The sequence below is a fragment of the Gopherus evgoodei genome, chromosome 8 (assembly GCF_007399415.2).
Source record: "Gopherus evgoodei ecotype Sinaloan lineage chromosome 8, rGopEvg1_v1.p, whole genome shotgun sequence".
In the NCBI taxonomy this organism is placed as follows: Eukaryota; Metazoa; Chordata; order Testudines; family Testudinidae; genus Gopherus; species Gopherus evgoodei.
This window is the reverse complement of record NC_044329.1, coordinates 43,782,561-43,804,253: the sequence shown is the minus strand read 5'-3', so window position 1 is coordinate 43,804,253 and position 21,693 is coordinate 43,782,561. Positions and strand designations below refer to the sequence as shown.

Sequence of the window (21,693 nt, the reverse complement as noted above, 5' to 3'; positions counted from 1 at the left end):
CTGTGATTGGGGGTGGGGCACAAAGCAGTGGTCCCTCTCCCAGGGCTGCCAGCAGCCCTACCCCCCTCCAGAGACACACATGCTGGAGGTGCAGGCAGCTGGTAAATTCCACACTTTTCTAGGGGCAGTGGAGACAGGCTTCGACCACGGGGATTCGGGCTCCATCCATGTGGTGGCGGGCTCTGGTTCCATATCCGACCCCAGGTTCACCACCACATCATTCCTGGGCCCCGCTGCCTCCCTGCCTACCTCCATATCCAGGGCTTAATTTGTCCCGGGGTTTGCCGGGGCTGAGTATGTTCTGTATGAAAAGTGATATTAACAAATATCACTTTTCACCGCAGAAGACTTACCAGCTAGCAAGTCTTAGGGAGAAAAAAAAAAACACAACCAAAAAAGCAAAAGAAACAACAAAAAAAGACAAGAACATGCAAAGCCTTATTTGTGTTTCTATTCTGTTTAGGTCCAGTAAAGAATAGTGACAAATGTAAATTATTTTTATTACTGAGTCTGAAAAAACCCTACATAAATAAATTACAATGATTTGAACATGTGTATGTGCCTATTTATTTTGTTTTTCCTAAAGTTAATTAAGTATTTTAGGAAAAATTGTCAGCATGGCCCCCAGCAGGAGTTGGTAGCTGCACTCTGAGGGCACCAAAAATTTTGTTGTGAGAACCCCTGTAGAGGACTGGAGAAAAATTAATGTTGTGCCAGTATTTGAAAAGGGCAACAGAATCATCCGGACACCTATAGTCCTGCAGCCTGCCACTGATCCTGGGCAAAATCATGGAATAGCTGATTCAGGACTCCATCAATAAAGAGTCAGAGTGGAATTATAAATGATGCCAGTCAATAGAATGTTATGGATAATATATCTTGTCAAATACACTTGCTAATTTTTTTATGAGATCACTAGTTTGACTGATCAAAATAACTGTGAATATTTGTAAAGTGTTTGCGTTCAGCACGAAATTCTGACTAAAAAATCATCATTATACCAAATTAATATAGCCTGTGTTAAATCGCTTAAAAACTGGTTCACTGATAACTATTCCAGTTTGAAATCTAGTGGGGAATCATCACATCCAGGTACTGGATCCTGTTTTGCCTTTGTGATCACACTTCAAAACAATGTTAAAAAATTATAAAGGGCTCATCAGTAGAGAGCGATGAGAATGAGTCAAGGTTTGGAAAGACCAAAGAAACTCAGTCCCTTTTGGTTTATCAGGGAGAAGGTGAAGGGGTGGCTTCATTGCCACTGAGAGCAGAGGGCTCCTTAATCTGGCACAGAAAGGCGAAACAGGATCCAGTACCTGGAAGCTGAAGCTAGACCAATTCAGAATAGAAATAAGGGGCACATTTTAATGGGGGAGGATAATTAGCCACTGAAACAATTTACTACTTGGAGTTTTCATATCAGGATTGGACAACTCCTTCTAAATTATCTGCCCTAGCTCACCCAAAATGCATGGCTGGCTGCAGGGATCGCTGTCCAGAATTATCTGGCCTGCGCTCTGCAGGAGGTCAGACCAGATGAACACAGTGATCCCTTCCGGCTTTAGGAGTGATAAGTGTGCGTTCCTGTAATACAGTTCTGTTTAGAGGAAGTATTGTCCAGCTGCAAGAACAAGAAGAGATGGAGCATGCTGATGGCAGGGCAGGGGGCGTGGCTCTAGTTTTACCTGTCTGAGTGGGAGATGGACTATTGAAGAGAGGAGACTAGAGACTGTCAGGAGGGAGGAGGAGGAGTTTTGATGAACGAAGAACAAGGCTAGCTCACTGCGACTCAGGAAATGCTCGCTGCCAGTGAGGTCCCTGCGTTTTGTAAGCTGAAATACACGCCTATTTCCTGCTGTGCTGCATTTAGCTGCTGCCCATAGAGGAGTTTGTTGGGAACCTGCTGAAATCCCATCACCTTAGGTTTCTGAAGGGCCTCGGATCATGACAGATGTTCATGGAAACTCCTAGGAGAAAGAGCCACCAATCCTTACGCTCGCCTGCTTCCTGCTGGAGCAGAGCTGAATCTGTCATGGACAGCATGGCAGCGGCTTTTGCTGCTTCTAGCTCAGCCCAGATCAAGAGCATCTGGCCATGTTTTCAATCTGTCAAATAGCTGGCAATCCAGTCCGTGACTGACAGGTTGGATCAGGCCTCACACAGCCCCTGGATGGTAGGTTTTGCTGAGTGAGCTGTGTTCTTGTCTGTGAGTCAGAGTGTGACAGTGTTGCCTTGGGGCTGACTAAAAGTGTGTCCTGTGTGTTTGCTGCACCTGAGCGATGGTAGGGACACTGCACCATTGTGACAACTGTAGTAGTCTCTGTGAAATCCTTAGGTTTTCTCCCCCCCACTTGCTGCTGGAGAGATGCCTGGTTCATGCACCCTCCTGCATAGGTGATACCTCCTGGCCCCTCAGTACAGAGTGTGTGCCTGCTGGAGCCTGAGTGTGCTCTCATAGGAACATGGAGGGGAAGGGCCTCCTGGGTCACTGAGTCCAGCCTCTGCTATTGCAGGTAGCCCACCACTGAGATCAGCCAAGCTCCATCCTCTTTGGAACCCCCCTTCAAATCTCCCCCTCCCTTCTTTTCTGCAGACTAAATAAGTCCAGTTCCCTCAGCCTCTCCTCTCATGTGTCCCAGCCTCTAATCATTTTCATTGCCCTTCACTGGACTCTTTCCAATTTGTCCACATCCCTCCTGTTGTGGGGGGCCAAAACTGGATGCAATATGCCAGATATGGCCTCACCATTGCTGAATAGAGGGGAATTATCACTTCCTTCGAGCTGCTGGCAATGCTTTTACTAAAGTAGCCCAATATGTCATTAGTCTTCTTGGCAACAAGGGCACACTGCTGACTCTCATCCAGCTTCTCAGCCACTGTAATCCCCAGGTCCTTTTCTGCAGAACTGCTGCTTAGCCAGTCGGTCCCCAGCCTGTAGCAGTGCATGGGATTCTTCCATCCTAAGTGCAAGACTTTGCACTTGTCCTTGTTGAACCTCATCAGATTTCTTTTGGCCCAATCCTCCAATTTGTCTAGGTCACTCTGGACCTATCCCTACCCTCCAGCGTATCTAATGACCCGACACTGCTTAGCAGAGAAGTGTCTGAGGGAAGAAATCCCTGCTAGAGACAAAAAGCAAACAAGAGTGCTTGTAGGAAATGATGGGAAAGTACTGTGGGTGAAATCTAAGGTCCCCTGGGACTCGTGACTAGTGATGACTGCAGTGTGTGATGGGAGAGGGAACAAGTTGTTCTGCACAAGGGCCTCTGTTAGCAGATGAGGCCATTAATAAGAGGTTTCCTCCCCTTTTTTCAAAGCCCAAACTGCACGTTTTTGTACCTCCAGAAATGGTTCTAACAATCAGTGATATTTTGTACATCTAGAGCGTTTGTCATGAGTAGGGCTGTCTTTGTCACGGAGGTCATGGAAGTCATGGATTCTGTGACTTCCCACAACTTCTGTGACTTCTGCAGCAGCCAGTGTGACTGGCCCCAGGACTGCCCAAGCAGCTGGCTCTGCGGCCCACTGCTCAGGTGGCCATGGGACAGTCACACTGGCTGCTGCTGGAGCGATTTGGCAGCCAGCTGCTGAGGCGGCCCACAGTCCCCGGGACCACCCGCGCTGGCCGCTGTTCAGGCGGTCCCCAGGCAGCTGCCCCCAGAACTGCTCAAGCCCCAGCCAATATGGCTGGCCCCTGGACCACCTGAGCAGCGGCACCTGGGGCAGCTGGTGCAGTTACTGGCAGCAGCCCCTGGCAGCTGCTCCCCCTGGCCCTGCCTCCCCCCCAGCAGTAGCTGCCTCCCACCAACACCAGCCTCCCAAGATTTAGTCAGAGGTATTTATACTCTGTCATGGAGAGGTCGTCGGCTGTGAATTTTTGTTCATTGCCCATGACCTGTCCATGACTTTTACTAAAAATACCCCTGACTAAATTGTAGTCTTAGTTATGAGAAGGTTTCAGAGCCCTTTAAAAATATCAGTGATCCCTGCTTTACCTCCTTGAGGTATTTTGGTTGTTATTGGTCCCATTTTACAAATGGTGAAACAGCTACAGGGAAGTTGGAGCAAAGCTTTCAAACATCTGCATCTAATTTGTGGCTGTAAAAATAGCTCCTGCACATGCAAAAGTGAAGTTTGTGTGGGCAAGTCTCCGGTTACATGAACAATTCATTATGGTAGAACCTCAAAGATACGAACACCAGAGTTACGGACTGGAACTAACCAATCAGGCAGCAGCAGAGACAAAAAAACAAATAAATAAATCAGCAAATACTGGACTGGACTGTGCCTGTATTACATCTTAAAGTTAGGCACATCTGGGCTTCCTGTCCCCCTCATCCCCTACAGGTACGAGGTGGTGAACGCTGTTTTCCCCTCTCCAACCCCCCTGACTGGGAGGGGGACAAGCCTGTAAGCTCAAAGCCCAGGAAAAACACTTCCCAAGCTGCTACTGAAGCCTGGCCTGGAGTGTAAGCTGCTGGAGCCAGAGCAGCTAAGTTTTAAAGGGCCACTGCACTGCCTGTCCCCACCCCGACTTGCCAGGCAGCCACTGCAGAGCTGTGAGCCTTGCTCTGAGCAGCATCCCATAATGGTTTGTTCAGAGTTCCAAACATTTCCAAATTCCAAACAACCTCCATTCCCAAAGGGACCATTTCAGTGGTTCTCAAACTGGGGTCTGGGGTTCTTGGGGGCTGCGAGCAGGTTTCAGGGAATCCGCCAAGCAAAGCCAGTGTTAGACTCTCTGGGGCCCAGGGCAGAAAGCCAAAGCCCTGCTGCACAGAGCTGAAGCCTGGGGCTCTGAGCCCCATCATCCGGGGCTGAAGCTGAAACCTGAGCAACATAGCTTTGTGGGGGCCCAGGTAATTGCCCTGCTTGCTACACCCTAATGCCAGCCCTGCCTTTTATATGCAGAAAAACAGTTTTTATAGCATGATGGGGGGACCTCAGAAAGAAAAAGTTTTAGAACCCTTGCGTTAGATCATCTAGTCTGAGCTGCTGCACTTTCACCTGCTTGCCCCTCTGTTGAGTCAATAACATGGGTTAGACTAAAGCATTTCAGTCCTCAAGAGACTAAACTATTGTGTGCCACAGGCAGAGGATAGGAGACTATGGTGCCCTGCAATGGCAGGGAATCAGTTAGGTGGGACTGGTTAGCTGGTTGTTAGGGCATGGTTTTTTGCTTCCAATCATAGAATATCAAGGTTGGAAGGGACCTCAGGAGGTCATCTAGTCCAACCCCCTGCTCAAAGTAGGACCAATCCCCAGACAGATTTTTGCCCTAGGTCCCTAAATGGCCCCCCTCAAGGACTGAACTCACAACCCTGGGTTTAGGAGGTCAATGTTCAAACCATTGAGCTATCCCTCCCCCTAAAGTAGGCATAGCTGTTTGAAAATGTGATTTTTTAAAACAATCATTCTGTGATCATCCAAGGTAAAACCCAAGCAGGAATACAGAGGTGGTCGTTAGACTTCATATCCAGTAAGAAAAGACCAAGAGTGAGTGCAGATACTTAGTACAGTCCCAGTAAACAGGGTGTACTATCAAGCCAGCCTACTCACAGCAGTAGTGGATTTAGGGGCGCACTAACCCAGCCAAATGCTAGGTCTTTATTGAACAAGAGAATTGTGGCAATCTAAACATTGCTAGGCTACCATGGATTAATACGAAATCATGCCCACCAGAAATGTACACACCACCTTTAGCAAAGGCTACTCTATGGGTTTGAGATAGAACTAGGAATGAGATCAAATCTTTTCCCTCCCCAATGACACCCATTGCAAATGCTCCAGATCTTAACCCACATTATGAGCCAGAATGCTGTAAAGATACGGAGAGCCATAGAATACACACGGTTAGCCAGCTATTGAGTACAGAAACTTTACTATTTTATTTTGAGATCAAACCTAACTTTAACTGACCCACTTTCCCATGGTACAGTATTTGCGAGTTAGGCATTATGTTTCTCAACTTTACAGACAAAACTTTAATAGAAGCGATGGCAACTGGTCAATTAGGAAACAAAAAAATGTATACCTAATCTATAGTAAATGTGGGGTTTTTTTTTTGTCCAAAGCAGTTTGCCCCTCTCTATTGAGACCTCGGCAGGTAACTCCTGTGGGGACATATTTCCTGAGCTAGCAAGTCGCTCTGTAAGTAGGTGCTCTCAGTTCCTGCTGCATGGCACCAATAGGGGCTATTCCATGGACTGCTGACCTCCTTGGAGAAAGAACCATTCTGATCCCAGCCTACATCTTGTGCCATGGCTCTAGATGGTGCTCCAAATTCTTTCTGCCTCAGATACTTCCCTAGGACTTGTGTCCTCTCTATCAGCTATTGCTACCCCGCAGTTGCTCTGTTTTGGTATAGGATGGCTTCAGTTTCTGGGTGAGGCTCATGTGACTGGTGTGAGGGTTGGGCAATATCATCATCTCTAAGGGGCCAATGCTGTGCCAGAAGCCAACATGTGATGCAGGTGCCCAGGGAAAAGGGAGTTTCCTTCCCCGCTAGGGCATGCAGGGCAACTCCATAGCCACCACTGCTGCCTTAGGGCTGTGCTGCGTGTGCTCCCATGAGCCCCCCCCACCCCAAAAATGGGGGAAGAATGGCTAGGGGATTGGCAGAGCTGCTGATCCTCTCTCCCAGTGCTGTTCCTCCCTAGCCAACCCTGCCCTGTCCCCACACCACCCCAGGATGGGATGCTGGGACAGAGCTCTCCTGGGTTTGGCTGTGGGGGGAGGAGGTGTACAGTCCAAGGGTGTTCCTGAAGTGTCTCCTCCTCCCATACCCCAACAGCACCCCCCATTGTCCTCTGCGCCCCCTGCTGATCTGTCCTGCCAGAACCCCCATTGCTCTCAGCGCCCTCTGCCCTGCCAGCGCCCCCCGTTGCCCTCAGCGTCCCTGCTCCTCTGCCCTGCCAGCGCCTCCCATTGCCCTTAGCGCCCTCTGCCCACCAGCACCCCCATTGCCCTCAGTGCCCTCTGCCCTGCCAGTGCCACTAATTGCCCTCAGCACCCCTGCTCCTCTGCCCCACAAGCACCCCATTGCCCTCAGCACCCCTGCTCCTCTGCCCCACAAGCACCCCTATTGCCCTCAGCACCCTCTGCCCTGCCAGCGCCCCCCATTGCCCTCAGTGCCTCTGCTCCCCTGCCCCGCCAGCACCCCCCATTGCGCTCTGTGTCCTCTACCCAACCAGCAACCCCCATTTCCCTCATCGCTGTCTGCCCTGCCAGCACCCCCCATTGCCCTCAGCGCCCCTGCTCCTTTGGCAGGAGTGGGCTTTTACCAGGCTTGTCCATGGGGTTATCTGAGGCTCTGTTCTCTTTTACGGAGCTTCCTTGGGGAGGCACAGACCATTGGTGACCCTCCAGGGGGATGTTCCTGCTGTTTTGAGCAGAGTAGGGCTGCCAGGAGGCAGGGGGGTGGATGCTGCAGAGCTTGGTGCAGGTGGGATGATGGGTCTGGCAATGGGGCTGACTAGCCCTGCAGGGAGCACAGTTCAGCAGGCTGGTGGTGGGAAGATGCCTGAGGAGCCCTAGCCACGCACATTCTTCTCTCCAGAGACAAACAGTCTGTACCAGCATCCTCCGCTTGTCTCCTGGTAGAAACATTTCTTTCCAGGCATTGGCTGCCTGAGCTGCTGCACCAGCTCCCCTGACGAGGCCTTCTGGTCAGAGCATGGCTGGGGCCAGCCAATAATCACGCCATGGTCCCAGGGTGTGCCCAGCAGCTTCTCCCCGCTGGCCAGCCTGGGACTGCCTGCCAGGCAGACTCCAGTCAAGGGCTCAGGCTGGACTTCCCTCCCCTGGCTGCTCTCCACAATGACACTGCCCGCCTGGAGCTGGACAAGCTTCTGCCCCAAACCCTTTCTTCCCACATGTCACAGTGGCTGATGTTCAACTGGCCCCAGGGCTTGTGGCTAGGGCATTGTGGACACACTGGCCAGTATCAAGCAGGTTCTTCTGAGGTCGCCTTTCATACCCTGGTGCGCTACTGCAGAACCGTTCCCACCGAGGCACTGCTGCATGCAGTGTATGCACACCAGGAGGAGTCGGTGGTGGTGGGACAGGCCCCAGTGGTTCTTTAGGGTAGGTGGTTCTGGGGTGCAGGAGGGGTCACCCACTGGTCCATCTGGGAGGGCTGGACTGTATTTTCCCTGGTCATTGGTCCAAAATAGTGTGAGTGCAGGGAGGAAGCAAGTTTTTGCGGTTGACGTGGATCTGGGAGCTGGGAGACCTCATGCTGCCCCAGATACCTCGGAGTGTCAGTCAGTTACCTCTGTGTGCCTCATCTTCCCCTCTGTCAGAGAAGGGCTCTGCTGCTCTGCAGGGTGCTGTGAAGCTCCATGCCTTAATGGTCACAAAGGGCGTTTCAACCTGCAGGCAGGAGGTGCTAGAGAAGCACAACCTTAGGGCTTCTCATGAGCACAGGGCTGTGCATAGTGACTGCATGGTAGAAGCTGGCTCCTATGAGCTTTGTGTCCAACTGCTCCAACCCAGACGCTGCCCCCAGGGGGTTTGGGTGGGCTCGGTAAAACTAGTGTTTGCAGCATGGAGCACTGGATTGTGACTGCGGAGACCGGAGAGGAAATTCCCACTTTCTGGAGTGAGTGAGCCTGGGGGAGTCTTTAATCTGCCTTGGGCATCATCTCCAAAATGCCTCCCTTCTGATGTGCGGCTCCAACTCACTAACAGCTGTGCAGGGCTTGGCTCAGGTAAACTGGCGAGGAGGGACAGATAACTACTGAGAGAGACTCAGGCCCCGCCCTTCTGAGGGAAGACGTGCCAGCCTGAGGCATGTGAAACTTTCAGCCTTGGTTCCTTCATAGCAAGCTTCCTTGTCAGTGCAGGGAGAGGAGCTCTGGCTGCCTGGGGAGTGCAGGGAACCCGGAGGTGTCTAACACACAGGAGCATAGCTTAAGCCCTGAGTCAGGGCTCTGAAGGCAAACACACCTCCACATGACAGACTGACTCTCCCCCCATAATGAGTGTTTTCCTGCTGCTGCTGCTGCTGTCAGTGACTGGAGTGTGCATGTTACTTCTCTCCTGTGTCCTCCTAGTCTCTGTTTAGATGTCACTTCCTGCTGTGTTGCTGACCTTAACAGTGCTTGTGGCACAGGACCTGATTGCAGGTGGTGGAAGGTTACACATTTGGTATGGATGGTATAGATGATGTATCTTGCAATAGTTGGTGTAGCAGCTTGGGGTGGGTGGTCTTGCTGTTATAGGTGGATATGGATTGTGTAGCTGTTACACCTGGATGCTGTTGGAGTGGCTGTAACACTGTAGTGTGCATGGAGTAGCTTTAACACCCATGTGTGAATGGTATCATTACTCTTGCGTGTGAATGGTGTAGCTGTTACACCAGGGTACATGTGGTATGTCTGTTACTGCTTGATGTGGAGAGTGTGAATGGTTTACCTGGGTGTGGCTCACATATCTAACACATCTGTGTGCTACTCGTATAGCCATTACAACTCACTGTATACGTATAGATTTACGCAGGGATAAGGACAGGAGAGTAGAGGTGTGGCTCTTTCCTTTGGATGGTATAGCTGTTTCACCTTGGTAGAGATGTTATGGTTGTCACACCTTGGTGTGGATGCTGTAGCTGTTCACCCTGGTGTTGCTGTTTATAAGTATTACACTATGTTGCAGACCATATAGCTGATAGTTTGGTAGAGATGTGGATGGGGTGCCTTCTGCTCCCAGATATGGATGGGGTAAGTGTCAAACCTGTTTGCAGGTACAGTAGCTTGGTTAATGTAGTTTTTAAACCTTTTTTTCAGATGAGGTATCTGTTATACACTAATACTGATGGTGTAGCCGTTAGTCTTTGGTGTGGTTGGAGTGGCTGTTACACCTTGTTGTAGATAGTGTAGCTATTACACCAGGTTGCTATTCCATGCTTGGTATGGAGGTTACAACTTTTACAGCTGAATGCAGAGGGTTTAGCTGTTATGCATTGTGTGCACAGCGTACCTGTTACACCTTCATGCAGCTGGTGTAGCTGTTACACCTCAGTGTACAAGATGTATCTCTAAGACCTTTCTGCAGATTGTATAGTTGTTTCACCTTGGTGCGGATAGTGTAGCTGTTGCCATCTGTATCATGTGGTATAATTGTTGAACTTTGGTGTGGCTGGTGCAGGTGTTCTACTTGGGGCGGATGATATTTTGATGCTTTATTAGTTGTTACCATAGTTAAGGTGACATCCAGAACATTCATTTTAATGGGATAGAATTGTAATAGCTTCATGTGTGAGTAAGTTTTAGAAGAACTAAAATTGTACCATAACCTTTGTCTTGTTACAGATTGTTTGGTGTATCCTATCAATTGTTGAATTGAAATTCTAGGACGTTTATAACAAGATGTTCAATGGGTATTTTGGCATTTTTCCTGGCTACAGATGGTGGAGCTGTTTAATTGGGAGACTCATTGGCAGGGTGCCAATCACTTCTTTTTGGAATCTGATAATCTCTTCCTTTTGCAGCTGGGGAATTGGTCATCCTTGGGGTAATGTTCCCCTTGTTCTGTTCTCCTGACGCTTCCATTTTCCATCTATTCTGTCGTTAGTTATCATTGGTTCCAGAAGCTTGTTAGAACCTAATGTAACCCACTGGACAGCATGTGTTACGCATTCCCAGGGGCAGCTCCAGGCACCAGCGCACAAAGCACATTCCTGGGGTGGCAAGCCACAGGGGGCAGCCTGCCCCTCGCCGTGAGGGTGGCAGTCAGGCTGCCTTCGGTGGCATGCCTGCAGGAGGTCTGCTGGTCCCATGGTTTCGGCGGCAATTCAGTGGCGAGTACGCCAAAGGCGCGGGATCGTAGGACCTCCCGCAGGCATGCTGCTGAATCAGCGTTACCGGCGGACCTCCCGCAGGCATGTCACCGAAAGCCGCCTGACTGCCATGCTTGGGGTGGCAAAATACATAGAGCCGCCCCTGCGCATTCCCCACTGTCTAATGTGCAGAGGAGGGAGGTTTGTCACAGGCCCCAGCCCCAGCAGTGTGGAGACTCCTGCTATTAGCCCTGGAACCCCTTTATTCTATCATCACACTAACACCAAGATTTTTGTCCTTCTCACCATATGTCTTGACACAATGACCCTTGTGATAAATGAAGGTGGGAGGGGGAAGGGGGGAGCTCCCTTTTATGGACACCAAGCCAGCCAGTAGCTATAAAATCCCACTTACTAGCTGTTCTTTAATTGCTCTACCTGTAAAGGTTTAAAAAGTCTCACTGCTGTGCATAGGTAACAGGAAGTGAGTGGGCACCTGGTCAAAAGAGCTAGTGGGAAGGCTGGAACTTTTTAAAATTGAAAGAAAGACTCCCCTTTTGTCTGGCTGCTGTTGGTCTCCTGGGGAGAGGTGGACAGGGCTGCAGCTATGCAGTAAGAAGCTTGGGCCAGGAATTGAAAAATCATTAGTATCATACCTAGAAACTACTCATTTAAAACCCCAGATATGTAAGTAGATCAGGAAATGTCTAGGAAGACACAATCAGGGTTATCTCTTTTATTTCATTATGGCTTGTGGATTCCTCTGTGCTAATCCCAGGTGCTTTTGTTTTGCTTGGCTTAGTTGCTCTTTTAAAACCTAGCAATAGACTGAGTTCCCACATGTATTTTCTTTTTTTTAATTAATAAAATTTACCTTTTTTAAGAACAGAATTGGATTTTTGTGTCTTAAGAGGTTTGTGCACATATTATTTAATTAGCTGGTGGCAATAGCAGATTTCCTTATTTTTTCTTTCTGAGCTCTTCCCCGGTGTGTGTGTGGGGGGGTATTGGGGGATGAAAAGGCTTGAGGGTACTCCACAGGAAGGAATTCCCAAGTGTGCCTTCATAGAATCATAGAATATCAGGGTTGGAAGGGACCTCAGGAGGTCATCTAGTCCAACCCCCTGCTCAAAGCAAGACCAACACCAACTAAATCATCCCAGTCAGGGCTTTGTCAAGCCGGGCCTTAAAAACTTCCAAGGAAGGAGATTCCACCACCCTAGGTAACCCATTCCAGTGTTTCACCACTCTCCTAGTGAAAAAGTTTTTCTTAATATCCAACTTACCCTTCGTGGGCTCTCAAAGGGGTTCTGCACTTGGGTGGTGGCAGCATCTACCAATCCAAGGTCAGAGAGAAGCTGTAACCTTGGGAGTTTAATACAAGCCTGGAATGGCCAGTGTTAATTTTTAGAATCTTTGTGGGCCCCCACCTTCTGCACTCGAAGCGCCAGAGTGGGGAATTAGCCTTGACAATGCTAGTAGAGCACCAGGCAGTGGGCGGGGGGGATATCCTAACAAAGCTGGATATGCATCGCTCAGTCTCCCAGAGCTGTCTTTATGCAGTTCTCTGCTATTAGTACTTCCTTTCTGCTAAACTAATAGACTGTGCACAGAAAGGGCTTGCCAAGGTGTGACTGAACTGACGAGCTATAGAGAATTGCTGAATGAACTGGGGGGTCAGGATCTGTTGTTGTCTCTTTTGGAGTCCCAGGGTGGGCAAAATGCATTTTGCAATGTATTTCTACCTTGGCACTTGCTTTGTTGTGCCACATCTTACTTCCAAAGGCATTGGAGAAAGAATATGTGCAGTTTAATTTAGATAGACTTGCCTACCCTGAGCAGAGAGCAACCAGGGATCACGTGCGGTTCCTTTGTATTCTCTTTCTTGTGCTAATCACTGATTTCCTGCTTGGTCATCCATTCCTAGTTGGATGTGATCACATATTAAAAAAACATACACGAGACCAGTATTCTAAACATACAGGGAACAAGTAATTGAGCACTGAAACAAGTTGCCAAAGGAGGTTCTCGAATCCCCATCCTTGGATGTTTTTAAGAACAGGTCAGACAAATATCTGTTAGGGCTAGTCTAAATTTCCTCAGAATGGGGAGGGTGGATTAGGTGACCTCTTGAGGTGCCTTCCAGCCTTGCATTTCTATGGTTCTGTTCTTCATCCCTCAGGGAACATTTCAGTAGGACCATCTCCATCAGAGTTGGTTGGAAATGTTCTGATGAAATGTTTTTCCACCAGAAAATGCAGATTCATTGAAAGCAGAATGTTTAGTGGAAATGTGTTGATTGCAACAGAATTATGAGAAAAAGTCCTTTTCAGAATGGATTGTTCTGATTTTCCATTTCTAAACAACTTCTTGTTTCCATTTTTTATTTTATGGATTATAATATAAACATATTTAAAAGTTAAAATCAAAACAAAGTGTTTCACTTGACTCAAAACAAGAATATTTCCAGAATATTTTGTGGGAAATTTTGAATTTTTAAAATTTTGTTCTGTTTTGGTACAGGAAAAAATTCCAGTTTGCAGATTTGCTTGAAAATCCTGTTCCCGCCCAGTTCAGTCTCCATGTCATGGACACTAGAACTATTGAGGATCTTTTAATTCCTTCTCAAAGTAGTACAGATGGGGCATCCCTGCCTCCTGGGATGCCACCCCCAGAAGGAATGTTCTGATCTCAGTACTGTACTCCCTAGGCCCCTCTTCTCTCGCTTGTGTTGAGCACAGACATTGCTAAAACGGGCCCATTGCTTCAAACTGGTGTGGGGGAGTGGTGAGAAATAGATGCTTTCCTTGCTGTATGTGTGGATTAGTCTCCCCATGCTGGGCTGAACCTCTTCCAGATTAGGGCTCTGAGGCTGGTCTGGAACTTAGTTACACTACTTGGATCCACTCTTAATCCATCATTTCTGTGTTTACCTTGCATGGGGGGATTCCAGGAGTTAAAGGTTGTTTAAAAGTTAAGCCACGTTGTCAAGCTGTCTAGAGTAGCTCACTAGTGTGAGTGCCAACCTCCGGGCAGACTGTCAAGCAGTAGTTTCCCCAGGAATTGAAATTAGGGGGGTGTTCGAATTTACAGGGCGATGTCGGGGCCAATGAGATATATAAAAGAGATATGACTAAAGTAAATATTTTGTTAGGATAATGCAAATTTAACATAAGGATAATGCAAGTTACACCAAAACACATAACAATATAATTTTTTTAAAAATGTATTTAATTTAAACTGACTTTTGAAAAGTAAGCCATCATGGGATAAGAGGGAAGTCCTCTCATGGATCAGTAACTGGTTAAAATATGGGAAACAAAGGGTAGGAATAAATTATCAGTTTTCAGAATGTAGAGAGATAAATAGTGGTATCCCTGAGGGGCCGGTACTGGGACCATTACTATTCAACATACTCATAAATGATCTGGAAAAATGGGTAAACAATGAGGTGACAAAATTTTCAGATGATACAAAACTATTCAAGATAGTTAAGTCCCAGGCAGACTGCGAAGAGCTACAGAAGGATCTCACAAAACTGGGTGACTGGGCAATAAAATGGCAGATGAAATTCAATGTTGATAAATGCAAAATAATGCACATTGGAAAACAATCTCAATTATACATACAAAATGAAGGAGTCTGAATTAGCTGTTAACACTCAAGAAAGAGATCTTGGAGTCATTGTGGATAGTTCTCTGAAAACATCCACTCAATGTGCAGTGGCAGTCAAAGAGGCAAACAGAATGTTGGGAATCATTAAGAAAGGGATAGATAATAAGACAGAAAATATCATATTGCCTCTATATAAATCCATGGTATGTGTACACCTTGAATACTATGTGCAGATCTGGTCACCCCATCCCAAAAGAGAGAGATTGGAAATGGCAAAGGTACAGAGATGGGCAACTAAAATGATTAGGGGTATGAAACAGGAGGAGAGATTAAAATGACTGGGAATTTTCAGCTTAGAAAAGAGACGACTAAGGGGGGATATGATAGAGGTCTATAAAATCTTGACCGGTGTGAAGAAAGTGAATAAGGAAATGTTATTTAATCCTTCACGTAAAACAAGAACTAGCAGGTTTCAGAGTAGCAGCCGTGTTAGTCTGTATCCGCAAAAAGAACAGGAGTACTTGTGGCACCTTAGAGATTAACAAATTTATTTGAGCATAAGCTTTCGTGGGCTTCAGCCCACTTCATCAGATGCATAGAATGGAACATATAGTGAGGAGATCTATATACGTACAGAGAACATGAAAAGATGGGAGTTGCCAAATCAACTCTAAGAGGCTAATTAATTAAGATGAGCTATTATCAGCAGGAGAAAAAAAAACTTTTGTAGGGCTAATCAAGATGACCCATTTAAGACAGTTTGACAAGAAGATGTGAGGATACTTACCATGGGGAAATAGATTCAATGTGTGCAATGGCTCAGCCATTCCCAGTGTCTGTTCAATGTGTGCAATGGCTCAGCCATTCCCAGTGTCTGTTTAAGCCTAAATTGATTGTATCTGGTTTGCATATTAATTCAAGTTCAGCAGTTTCTCGTTGGAGTCTGTTTTTGAAGTTTTCCTGTTGCAAAATTGCCACCTTTAAATCTGTTACTGAATGGAGAGAGGTTGAAGTGTTCTCCTACTGGTTTTTGAATGTTATGATTCCTGATGTCAGATTTGTGTCCATTTATTCTTTTGTGTAGAGACTGTTCAGTTTGGCCAATACATGGCAGAGGGCCTGTCTTCTAGTAGGTGACTTCTGGGTACTCTTCTGGCTCTGTCAATCTGTTTTTCCACTTCAGCAGGTGGGTATTGTAGTTTTAAGAATGCTTGGTAGAGATCTTGTAGGTGTTTGTCTCTGTCTGAGGGATTGGAGCAAATGCAGTTGTACCTTAGAGCTTGGCTGAAGATAGTGGATCATGTGGTGTGTCCTGGATACAAGCTGCAGGCATGTAGGTAAGTATAGTGGTCAGCAGGTTTCCGGTATAGCGTGGTGTTTATGTGACCATTGCTTATTAGCACAGTAGTGTCAAGGAAATGGACCGCTTGTGTGGATTGGTCTAGGCTGAGGTTGATGGTGGGATGGAAATTGTTGAAATCATGGTGGAATTCCTCAAGGGCTTCTTTTCCATGGGTCCAGATGATGAAGATGTCATCAGTGTAGAGTAGGGGCATTAGGGGAATGAGAGCTAAGGAAGCGTTGTTCTGAGTCAGCCAGAAAGTGTTGGCATACTGCGGGGCAGTGCAGGTACCCATAGCAGTGCTGCTGACTTGAAGGTATATATTGCCCCCAAATGTGAAACAGTTGTGGGTGAGGACAAAGTCGCAAAGTTCAGACACCAGGTTTGGCATGTAACTAGTTCACAAAACTGGGGGAGGTGTTGGGGAAATTCAAGGGGGGTGTACACCCCCCCAGGGGAGGTGTAGGGAAATCACTGCTGTCAAGGAACAGGGCATAAACAGCTGGTTGTGTGTACTATAATTAGATTTCACCAACCAAGTAACAAGTGTGAACTCTTCAAGTCTTATAACATCCTTAACATGGAGTCACAGGCATCCCCTTTGGGCACTCTGGTCTATCTTGCCTGCTGGGCAAACTTGCCTTTGTGATAGATGGTCCCTTACATCAAAAAAATCACAGCAATATTTAGGTTACTCCCGGTCTCAAAGAACTCATCATTTACCCCATGTTAATTGCACCTTAGATCTCTTACCAAAGACAACACTTGTAGCCAATCCTGTAATAAACTATCTAAAGATTTATTAACTAGGAAAAAGAAATGAGTTATTTACAAGGTACAAGCAGGTAAACACACACACAGAAATGAGTTACAGATTTAGATTTCAAAAGGTAATGGAAACGGCTGTGATGTGCAGTGTCTGTATGTCCTTTAGGGCTAACCTAAGCTAAGCAGCTTGGGGATCCCTTGCTTATGCTTAGAAATATTGCCCCTCCAAATTCCAGGCAGCACACCGATACAGTGCCTCCTGGTCAGGGAATTTTATTCCTTTCCCTCAGAGTTCAAACTGATGGAACAAGTGTCCATGCCTGTCTCTTCTTCATGGGTGTGTGTCTTTGTCCTTTGATGTTTCTCAGTAGTTCATTTGGTTTCAGTGGGCCTTCTTGTGAGGGCCCTGCACACACTAATTAATGCTTCTTTTCTGTTTGGTGAGTTACACAATTACAACAGTTTACATGCAAACACTCAATAGCACTGTATACCATGAGCTACAGATGTTATAAGTGAGATCAATACATGCAGCATCCTTCAAGCATTTCATAAGGACTAAACGCATTCTTATCAACTTAACATCTTTTTTAATCATGCTAACACACAGTGAGCCAGACTGGTTTCCAGCTATGCATTTGTCAGTGTTCAGTAAGGCTGGGGGCCTTGGCATGAGCTGACACCTGATCTGCCAGCATCACACAGGTTTTCTGGCAGAATATTCTAGGGCAGAACTTGTAGCTGCTGCAACAACCAATGTGGGAAAGGACATGCTCTATTACTGATGGAGATAGACGGGCCAGTCACATGCATAGGAGCTGCCCTCTGGCTCAAAGGGGGATGAAGCTGGGGGCGGGCTCTAGAAACTCAATGTATAGATAGGAAAATGTTGATTTTTCTCCTGCTGCATTATGGGAGGAACCCAGGAGTAGGCAACCCTGATTGGAAGCAGATATCAAGGGAGGGGACTAGCAAACTGGGAGTTGGCAGGAGACATGAGCAAGGAGACAGGGCTGGCAGCGGGGGAGAAATGGAGGATGAGTGTTCCACTGTACCGGACAAGGGCGGGAACCCTGGATCAGAATTCCCCAAGTTTTAGAGATGTTCAGACTGCATCTGGGCCTCTCCCATGCATCTCTGCTCCATGTGCATTGAGCTGCACAGTACTGCCCCTTCACAGCAGTGACAATTTCATACTCCCACTGTCTTGCTAATGTTTTCTACTGCTTCTTTTATCTCCCCATTCAGCTGCTGCTCTGGGGCTGAAGTAACCTGCCGTGATGATCTCCCCTCCCAGGATGCCCCTCCTGCTGCTGCTGCTTCACATCCCAAGTGCTGCCAAAGCTCAGGTTAATCCAGGTAAGCAAAATGAAGGCCAGGCTGTTGCAATCCCAGTGAATCAGCTGCCCCAGAGGTTATTTTTCTTTGGCTGTGCTCCTGCCAACCAGAGGCCAAGGCTCATTAATCTTCTTCCTCCATAACAGACAGGCCACCTCATTTCCAGGAACTCCGACTTTCCAAATACAGAGAGGATGAAAGTGTCTTTCTGAAACTCTGCATCAACACCTGCCCAGGACGAGGATGGGCTGTGCTGGTTTACAGTGGCTTTATTAAAACCTGGTATAACTCTTTAATCTCACAGTATTGCTGCCTCCTGTCATCCCACAACACTGTGTTCCTGGTCCTAGCGATTATAAGATTATTCTTCCCAACCAGTCTTACAACCATGGCCCCACTGAGGGCAATGGCAAAGCCCCCATTGACTACAGTCGGGTCAGGATTTCAGCCCCTCTTCCACCAGGAGACTTATCAAGCAGCTTTCTAGGGTTTTCTCTCTGGAATGTGAGAAGTGTTTAGTGTTCCTGAAAGTGAGAGGCTGATGCCAGTGGCCAGTCAGGGACAGGACCCAGTGTATCTTGGTCCTGACCTGCAACCCACTCTGATAATAACAATTACACCTAGCTCTGGGTGAGTCAGTATCGTTCACTCACCCCATTTGGCAGATGGGGAAATGGAGGCATAGAGCAGGGCAGTGATTTGCCCAGAGTCACCCAGCAGGCCAGTAGCAGAGCTGGGACTGCACTGCTCTATCCACTAGACTATGCTGCCTCATGCACCTTAGCTGTGACCCACAGGTATTTCAATGCTGCTTCTGCAACAGTTCAGCAAGGGTACCTTGGTTGTAGCTTGCAAGGAGCCTGCTATTTTAATCCTGTGCTACTCTAGTGCCAAAGCACATCTACCCTGAACTGCAGCACCCCCTGTAAGCCATCCTCTGGGCTCTCCCGCAGCTCTGCCAATGCACAGTCCTGGCTCTCCCAAACAGGGACACTTGTTCCTGTGGGGTGTTTGATCTATGCACGCATGGAGAGGAAGTTGAGCTCACTGAGCATGTTTGATTTGTGACTATCTGTGGTCACATGTGGAGCCTGGGCTTTGAGTGGAGGCCTTTCTATGTTTTGTTCCCAATTTGTCCAGTTTTATTTTGAGTTTGATGAGAGCAAGGAAAACTATACTGGGTATTACTTTTTCTCCTGGTCCTAGGTGCTTTTTTTGGCCATCCCTAGCTGTAGCAAACAAAGACTTGCTTTATAAAATCTCTGACAGATGCCTGGCCCTATGCAGAGCCAGGGGCTTTTGAAGTCTTTTAAAAAAATTGGTACAGGCAAGAAAAGAACATCTAAAATAGATTTCTCCACATGCTCAGCCCTTTGGTGCATCCATGGAAGCAGAATCTCTAGCCCCTTTGGCTGTGGTAGAGGAACTGGTACATATCAGGGGGTTACAGTTGGTTTCCACTGTGACCAAATCAGTTCAAAGCCCAGGTGCATCAGGAAGGATTATGCACAACAACATACTTATTCCAAAGGAGTCGATCCTGTTTCATTGGAAGAGTTCTACCAAACACGAGTTTGGCCTTGTCTGGCCTGGACTGTCATTGTACTGGACTGGAGCCAAAGTAGCTGAGCGGATCCCAAAGGAACAGCCCTACAAAGGTTTCCTACAGGCTTTTAGTGTGATCTGAGGTTGCAGCCCTTGGAGCTGTGATCTGCTCTGCGATCACAAGTTAAACCGGTTCAGGTTTGGTCAGTATTTGGATGGAAAACCTCCAGGGAGAACTCAGGGGCTACTGGAAATGGTTCTAGTGATTCGGTAGATGCTGCTCTGTACTGGACACTGTGCTAGGGGCCAGGTGTGCTGCTGTCTTTTGGACAAGACATGACACTGATATTCTGTAGTCCCCTGTGGCCATCAAAAGTGTTAGAGATCAGCCTAGGCATTTAGGCCAGTACACAATAATTAGATTATGCCTTGAAAAATTTCCTCTGCCTCTGTAGCTAAGATCCCCAAACTGTGGGTCCACTCCCTAGGGGGACATGGACGAATGTCCAGTGGTGCACAGCAGGGCTGGGCCAGCCCCCACGGGGGGGCAGGGAGGGCCACCCAGCCCCTCCCACTCCCAGCTTTGCTCTAGTCCCCCCTCAGCTGTGTTCCGATCCCTGCTCCCAGCCTCAGCCACAGCTGTTCCCAGCCTGGGGCTGAGGCTGGGCATGAGGCCGGGCCCAGAATTACCCCAGGCTGCGGGCCTGGCTGCTGGCCCACATGGCAGCCCAGCTGCGGCTCTGCCCCCACCCCTGCCCCCAGCCTCAGCACCTGGCTGCAGCCCACTTCTGGCCACAGACATATCTCCAGCTGTGGCCCCAGCCTCTGCCCCTAACCCCAGTCCGCATCCCCTTCCCGCCTCTCTGAAGCTGGGGCCCTGCTCTTGGCCCCAGCAGGTTGGGGCTTGGGGTCTGGACAGGGATAAGGTGGGGTGCAACCCTCAAAAGTTTGGGGACCGCTGCTCTGTAAAGAACAAATGTTTAATCCTGGGCCGTCAGTCTAGTAGAGAAAGGTAAAACATGAGCCTATGGCTGGAAGCTGAAGCTAGACAAATTCAGACTGGAAATAAGGTGAAAATCTTTATCAGTGAGAGTAACTAACCATTGGAATAACTTACCAAGGGTCGTGGTGGATTCTCTGTCACTGAAAATGTTTAAATCAAGATGGGTATTTCTAAAGCTCTGCTCTAAAAATTGTTTTGAGAAATTTCTCTGGCCTGTGCTGTATGGGAGATCAGAGTGGATGATCATACTAGCTCCTTCTGGCCTTGGAATTGATGAATTTTCACTTCCTTTCAAAAGTGGTCAGTCATGTGGCATTGTTGTGTAGTATAAACCAGCTTCTCCCTCCCACCCCAGCGGTGGCTGTATTTCAGTGGTGAGTAACAAATTCTGCAGTGTTTGTGTTGGGATCATTTGGATTGCAGTGCCTTACAGTATAGAAATACAGTGTATCAAGGTGAAATAGCCCTGAGTCAGACTGAATCACAGTCCATGACTTCCATTTCCATTGAAGCTCATGGGGATTCACTGGTGCAAAACCAATGTGAGAGGAGAGCCAGTCCATGTGTCTTCCCTGCTGGTGTAGGCTGGAACTCAGCTGACCCATGGGTCGTTGCTAGGACAGTGTAGTGTAGGAGCAAAGGGCATCAGATTCTAATTTTCAAATACAGCAAAATATAAGTGAATTATGGACTTAAGAGATCGTGTGGCTGCAGACCTGGGCGACTTGGTCTGCATTGCACCTTTGCTCAATGGGCTGGTGCTGACTTGCATTAGATGTTGGCCAGTCTGGAGCCCAATGTTAGAGGGAGATGTGGCTCACTGGGCATGGATTGACTCAGTCTAGGTGAGTGCTTCATTCAGCTTCCAGTCCTGTGGCTGGCAGAGCTGCCGATCGGGGGAGAGCATCCCATCCCAGGGGAGGGGAGGCAATGCCTTCAGCTGTCAAGTTAGCGAGCTACCCTGACCCGCCTATGAGCAGTGGCAGGTCAGAGGGGAAGATGAGATGAGAGGCAAGCAGGTTAGCTGCGCCCCTTTGACCCAAGTTGCCGAGAAAACCATAGGCAGAAGGTGGGAGGTAAAAAAGCCCTGAACACAACACTGTAAGCTGGTGGCTTGGGTGGGAGCGAGAGCAGTTTGTGCTGTGGTGCCTGTAGGCATCGTTTGCCAGTTTGACATTTCACTGGTTGCTGAGGGTGAAGACAGGACACCGGGGAACTACATTTGCCACTAGTGCTGGGCAGGGAATCTGGACAAAAATGACATTTCTATCCAAAGTGAAAACAGATCTTTTCCAAAGCATTTGT

The 21,693-nt window shown here is 47.9% G+C and overlaps 1 protein-coding gene across 1 annotated transcript in view; it reads left to right on the top strand.

Annotated features, from left to right (window-relative positions):
• Nucleotides 1–21,693, top strand: part of DDR2 (discoidin domain receptor tyrosine kinase 2) — a 151,651-nt gene that overhangs the window by 49,657 nt on the left and 80,301 nt on the right. Inside the window, exon 3 of the mRNA XM_030572798.1 lies at nucleotides 17,751–17,861. Coding sequence (XP_030428658.1) covers nucleotides 17,783–17,861 — 79 coding nt within the window. The 5' untranslated portion in view covers nucleotides 17,751–17,782. The remainder of the gene's footprint in view (nucleotides 1–17,750; nucleotides 17,862–21,693) is intronic.